Here is a 6677-nt window from a genome sequence, read left to right on the forward strand (position 1 = left end):
GGAGCCGGGTAAAGGGAAGCGTTGAAAAGCAAAGGTAGAGTAAAGGGTATTTTGGGTATTTAAAATTTTAAGACTTTAAGACTTTTAGGGAATTTGCTTAATAAGGTAGTATAGATAATAAACGGTAGTTTACAAAGCCAATGTATATGCAAAATATTTTTTTAAAATTGTCAAAAACTTGGTGGTAAAAGTCCGTTGGTTTTCCCTGATTTAAACACCAAATAGAAACACATATAAAACATAAATTGAACGTTGGCGATGAAACAAAAAAGGAAATTTTATAACTGGAATTCCACAGCCACAAGTCTTGGGGAAGTGGAACCCTAGTCATCCTACCATGTCCATGTCCGATATCCATTGATGGAAATCGAGCTCTATCTTCATGGCGATTCTTGTTTTCCCGCACATTCCAACTTTCATATTTTTGCAAAATCGTCGTCGCTCAGTTCCACCATGTTCTTCTTCGGCCACCGTCAAATTCTCGACTTCCAAGGCAATAACAAGTTCCAGTGGCGGAAAAAGCACCGGCGCTGCACTTCTTTGGTACAAGAATGATCTCCGTGTCGATGATCATCCAGGTTTAATTGCTGCCTTGCAACATACGGAGGTTGTTCCTCTTTATGTCTTCGATCACCGTATTCTTCGCCGTGAGTTTCTTTCAACTTCCTTATTGCCTCCATTATGTAATTGGATTGCACTTTTGAAGCCGCTTCTTCACATTTTATGCACTATAAGTAACCCTCATCTTCAAGAAAAGATACAGTTCGATATAGCAGGTCTAGTTAATTTTGAAGTTCCAAAGTATCATGATGCTAACTTTTGGAGAATAATTGGATTCTTGTAGGAATGAATCGTGCATATCTCGTACGAATCAATTTCGAATCTAATGTGGTACCTTATTTGATAATAATTTAATTGCTGTGAACAATGAATAGTGCAGAAATTGCATGAATCAAGTTTGAGTGTAAGATGATACCCCCTCTTTTAATATGCACATTAGAGTTTGTCACAGATTTTTTTTTTTCGTACTACAATAAATAGAAGTTTTCTGTGGTTGAACCTCCAGAGAGTCTCATATGAACTTTTGATTGGATAGATGATAGGTATTATAACCTCAAAAGTTGAATTGTGTATCTTTTCTATGGAATCTGGAGATCGATCTATACCAGTGGGAAGTGACAAGTAATATTGAATAGTGGGGATAGGAACAAAGTGGTCTACAATATCATTCATCATGTTGAAGCTTGTAAATTTGTACCCACTGCAGACTTCACTGAGGAAATGCTTGAGCTGCTTCTCTTTGCTGTAAAAGATCTGAGAAAGTCATTGAAGGATCTGGGATCTGATCTGATGATCAGGTTGGGGAGGACAGAATCTGTTATTCAAGATCTTGCAAAAGAGGTTGTTTCCTTGAGGTCTTTTACTAATTCTTTTTAACGGGACAGGAGAAAGGGCAGCTTTGAGTACCCATCAACTCATAATTAATTTATCACCTAGGGTTGGAACAGGTCAGGGCTGACAGCATTTACACACAAGAAGAGGTGGAATATGACTTACGTTTGGTGATGGAGAAGGTTAAAGAAAACTTGGGAAATGTATTTGTTGAAGAGAAGAGCCCTAAACTATCTCTATGGAGTACTCCTTTGTATGATATCAAGGTATAGCTTTCAGGTTCATCACTACTAGTTTGGCGTGTTAGTTATGCTGATATGATCTAATTTTCCTAGAACGGAGTTGACCTTCCATTGTCATATGATGACTTTCAACGATTAAAATTGTCTGTGCATTCACCCCTTTCATCCTCAGATTTACCTGGAGTAGCGACAGATCTGGCCTGGGGTAAGTAATATAGTTTCAAATTGATAAAGTAATTTGAAGTTTTGGGAATTTAATTTGTGGTTTTGACATGGAAATTGATATGATCCAGGTCCTCTACCAACACTGAATGATCTTAAGGAATTCATAGATAAGGATCCATACAAATCAAAAGATAGCTGGACTTCGATCAAGGACAGTTCTGCTGAATATGTAATGCAGAATGCTAGGAGTCTTATATCAATTAGTCCAACCAATGGTTTTGTGTCAAATTTGGGGGAGAGCAGTCAAAGTAATTTGAATTCCCTTACGACTCAGACCAAGGAGAAAAGATCGAAAAAATCAGCATTTGTAACAAAACAAGGAAATGTTGTTGGAGGTGGAACAAGTGATGTGCTTAATGCGTTGGCTGCATATTTAAAATATTTAGAGGGTACTAGACGGGATGATTGGCAGGAGTATGTACCCGCTCTTTGCCTGCACTTTATCTAGCCTCTCAATTTGAATACTTGATATTTCTGTACATGCCTTTACCCTGCAGACTTTTGTTGCTTTGGAACCGAATTCAGTGTCATTTTGGCTGGTTATTATTTCAGGGTGCATGAAAAATTACGCAATGCTGAAACCCGTGAGGGAGCTTCATTTGGTACTCTCTTTGGACCGGCCCTTCAGCTTGGAATCATTTCTCGAAGGAGAGTGTATTATGAGACTATAAAATATGAAAAAGACAGAAATGGTGGGTTCCTGTCACCCTTTGGGTACTCAGCTGCCACTATTGCTGCAGCAGCTGATCATGTTTGCTCAGTGGAGGTATGCTTTTCCATATTGGCAACATACCATTTGATTTTAAATTTGTAGCTGTCAACCTGTAACAACCCCTTCTGTCTCAATTTTCTTTTCTTCATGGTGGGTGTGGATATTTATATTATTTCATGGGGGGAGGGGGTCTTGATAGGTGGGTAATCTTGATGAATCTTATTCCAACTCAATAGCTTCTTTGTGGCAGTGGTATAGTCTTGTGGCTTCAAGAAGTCAAGTAGATTTCACAAAAAGATATTGTACTCGGTTCTGGAGGTGGAATGGCCATCTAATACAGGCTAGTATCAAAAACTAATGCTCACGTGGCTTCAAATTTCTAGAGAGAAAAATAGAACATCTTTAATTTCATTCTACATATGGATCTTTCTTGTTTTTTCAGTATGCAGTTGTGGGGTGTGAAGGTCCTGCTATCCTTCTTGTACACGGTTTTGGTGCTTTTTTGGAGCATTACCGTGACAATATCAATGATATAGTTGAAGGTGGCAATCGAGTTTGGGCAATCACACTTCTGGGATTTGGCAGATCAGAGAAACCAAACGTCATTTATACTGAACTTATGTGGGCTGAGATACTAAGAGATTTCATAGTTGATGTTGTTCGGGAACCGGTTCATCTTGTTGGAAACTCATTTGGAGGTTTGTTCAATCTTCTATAGACCACCCTACCTTTAAACTTATTGTTAGTATATTAGAGGCAAGGAACCTTTTGAATCTTTTTTAATTGCTACGTCTCCAGGCTATTTTGTTTCTATTGTTGCTGGCTTGTGGCCTACGTTAGCTACGTCTGTGGTGCTCTTGAACAGCGCTGGCCATTACATCCCAGGATATTCCTCTGTGCCTCCCTCTAAGGTAAGAAAAGGTTAAGGTTAATGAAATGCTTTCTCCAATTTGGGCAGAAAGAGTCTGACTTTTGAGATCAATGGTACCAATTTCAATTTCAATTTCAACTTCAACATCATATGAACTATTTAAAACAAAATTCTGACAACATGGTTATTTTGTTAACAATCAACACCAAGTAAAGAGACCAAATGGCATTAAAATTCAAAGAACTTTTGCCAACAACCAATTACCTGCTTGAAAACTTAAAATATGTGTATTGTTTTATTCAAGGGTTGTCATCATGTTTATTGAGGCAGCAGCAAGAACAGGGTGGAGGGGTTGGCGGTAGGTAACGAGCTGTAGGGCCAAAGTCCCTTGGATTCTGGTGTCATTGAGCTCAAAAGTACTTCTCATTGAGCTTAAAAGCTACTTAGTTTATACCTTCGAAGTCAAAGGAATGGGGTGTGTCCATATTGGCATGGTGAAACTCTAGTAATAGTCCACATTTGATTAGGCATGCAACATAATTGAAGTATGGAATTTTGGTACAACTCGGCTTGCTGCAAAGCCTTTATTTCTCATCCAAACACTCCAGGTCTGGTTTCTACTTGTTGGTGTATTTTCTAAAACACCCCTCACTCGTGACAGAATTAGAGGAATCTTTTAGATCAAAATCAATGTCATTGATATTTAATAACCAGTAGTGAGGGGTAAAAAGGTAACTTCGAATAGAAGCTTCCAGAATGTTGTGTTCATTTTGGGACAGAGGGATTACTTTTTCTCCTTGTCTGATGCTCCATATGTATTTAAGGTTATACATGATTACTTAATTTGGCTTGTTCATCTCTCTCTTTAATAGAGTCCATTTTTTTCTGGCAGAATTTGGTTGTTAGTTTGAATATATATGATCTGCATTTCAGGAGAGGAAAACTACAGGAATAGCATGGTTGGGTGCCAGGGGCCTTTCGTTCTACCTGAGATTGAGCTTTAGGAATTTGGTGAAGCGTTGCTACCCAATCGTAACTTCCTCACGACATACTTGTGACATTATTCATACACAAGATTACGCATTAAGGTTTGCTTGTTACTGAGTATGTGTTCTTTTTCTTTTTCTTTTTCTTTTTTTGTAGAAAACAGATCGTGCAGATGAAGGGCTTCTCAATGAGATGGTAAGGGCAGTATCCTTTTGAGGCCCTGTTACATTTTGATTTGTTAAGCTTAACAAATTGAACCTTATTTGGTTAAGCATGATGCATAAGCTCTTTAAGTCCTTTGCCCATCTATTTTATACTAGGTGAAGTAAAATTAAATTGTCCGCATAAGAGTAACTTTCAACATGAACTCATGTAACTCGTGTAAATTCTATTTGTGGCATTCCCTTGATTGAAGATTAGTCATATGGCTATTGTTGTAGTGGTTCTATAAAGGCATCACATTTGATACTGTTTATCAAGAACATATTGTTATCCAAAAGACTTCCATGCTCAACTCTGGAGTCTTTGATTTGGAGATCATAGGTTCAGATACCTTTTTTGTGTCTCTGTTCTAACCTGGGTATTTTAGTAAATAAGTCGAATAGAATATGGTACAAGTGTCTAATGCACTGGTACATGCTCTAGGTAGTAGGCGGCTAGAAGCATATCCTTCAGTTCGTCAAGTCTGTTTTAGGCGAGAGAGAATCTGGCCTCTCAGAAGTCAGATCCCCTATTGTGAACATTCAGTTGATGTCTAATACAGTTCTATATCCCTCAAATCAGTCCGGTGTTCATCAGTCCACCATTTATGCGATACAGAAATGAAATGTGAGTTTTCTCATATTTATATGACGTGTGAAAATCAAATCGAGATCCATAAAGTGGAGAACAGAATTAACAAATTGAACCTTCCTTTGGTTGACAAGTGTAAGCTTTTAGTTTGTTGTCCATCTATTCAGTTGCTCAATCCCCGAGTCTTTGGTCTGCAGATCATTTGTGGAAACAAAATTAATCCTTCAAGTCCCATTTTTTTTGTCGCAAGCCTCCCTCAACCTACTATCCATTTATCCCATATTAGGTGAAGTAAAATAATAGAAATGTTGGCATAAGAATGGCGTTCGTTATGAACTTGTGTGGATCCTGTAAATATGCATTCATTCCTTAATGATTAGTCATACGACCCTGGCGTTCTTGTGGTTCTAGAAAGCATCTTCACGTTTGATCCTTCGATTCCACTGAATTATCTTCTGAAAGGATTTGAGCAGAAGGTCCTTGTTATCCAGGTAAAACACTTACGAGATGTGATGAGTAGAATATATTCAGTTATGAATCTTGTATGTGTTAGCAGGGCATGAGAGACCCAATCTCGGACTCCAAGACCAAAGTAAGTGTTGTGAAGAGACACTTCGAGGAAATCATAATTAAGGAGCTGGATGCAGGTAATCTGGTTGTAACTGCCTGATCTGGATCAGCTATCGAGATTTCTGTCTTACTGGTCTATCTCAGGTCACTGTCCCCATGATGAGGTACCGGAGGAAGTCAACTCTATCATCCGGGAATGGGTGGTCAATATCGAAAGCAGACACACGATCTTGGAACGAACCTGCAAAGATGGAAGCTGAATTGCAGACTGAGAGTATTTATTGTTGTATTTCTGTGAAGATGTTAAAAAAGAAAAAAGTTGCAAGTAGATTGAAACACATAAAAGACAGCATAGATAAGGAAAGGGTTCATGTAAGAATCTCAGATATTCTGAGAACCATGAAACTAATTTTGTAACATGTATTCATTGATGAATGCATACATTTGAATTTTATAGTCTATATTCATTCAACAAATATATAGAGAGAGAAGAGTTATAACCCTTGTCATTAATACAACCAATACAACCTCATTTCATTCATTCAAACTTTAATCTATGGTAAGGGATTGTATTTAATACTTTCCTTTTTTTCATTTTGTAAATTGTTTGAGTAATATAGGAAATTTTAAATATAACATAATTATTGATTTTTTTTAATTTTTTATAATAATTTTCCAGAATTAATGGGATTGCATTAAAAAATAATGAGATATCCTAGTTAATACACGTCTTTTGCTTTATCGATTTTTTCTAGAATGTTGCATCAAATTTTTTTCCAGAAAAGGTTTCTTCCTTCATCGATTATTTCCAGTGATAGTTTCTCCCTTAAACAATTTTTTATGGTGGTTTCGTATTAAGATTCTTAATTTCTCGCTTGCATTTAAA

At 37.3% G+C, this 6677-nt stretch overlaps 1 protein-coding gene across 3 annotated transcripts; it reads left to right on the forward strand.

The window, feature by feature from the left end:
- The first annotated feature begins 315 nt into the window (after positions 1-315).
- On the forward strand, positions 316-6285 carry LOC112505125. Of its 3 annotated transcripts, XM_025109074.1 has the most exons (14): positions 316-647; positions 1268-1401; positions 1509-1658; positions 1728-1839; positions 1928-2273; positions 2412-2625; positions 2822-2911; positions 3014-3269; positions 3370-3482; positions 4376-4474; positions 4586-4633; positions 5602-5712; positions 5778-5868; positions 5936-6285. In XM_025109074.1, the coding sequence occupies exons 1-14, from the start codon at positions 383-385 to the stop codon at positions 6049-6051; spliced, it is 2145 nt and encodes a 714-aa protein (XP_024964842.1). In that variant the 5' UTR covers positions 316-382; the 3' UTR covers positions 6052-6285. The 3 variants fall into 3 exon arrangements, with proteins under 3 accessions (XP_024964842.1, XP_024964843.1, XP_024964844.1); XM_025109075.1 differs by lacking the exon at positions 5602-5712 and having other exon boundaries at positions 4586-4624; XM_025109076.1 differs by lacking the exon at positions 5936-6285 and having other exon boundaries at positions 4586-4624; positions 5633-5712; positions 5778-5855.
- The last annotated feature ends 392 nt before the right edge of the window (positions 6286-6677 follow it).

This window comes from Cynara cardunculus, unplaced genomic scaffold (genome assembly GCF_001531365.2).
Source record: "Cynara cardunculus var. scolymus isolate 2C unplaced genomic scaffold, CcrdV1 Un_Scaffold_8552, whole genome shotgun sequence".
NCBI classification, from domain to species: Eukaryota; Viridiplantae; Streptophyta; class Magnoliopsida; order Asterales; family Asteraceae; genus Cynara; species Cynara cardunculus.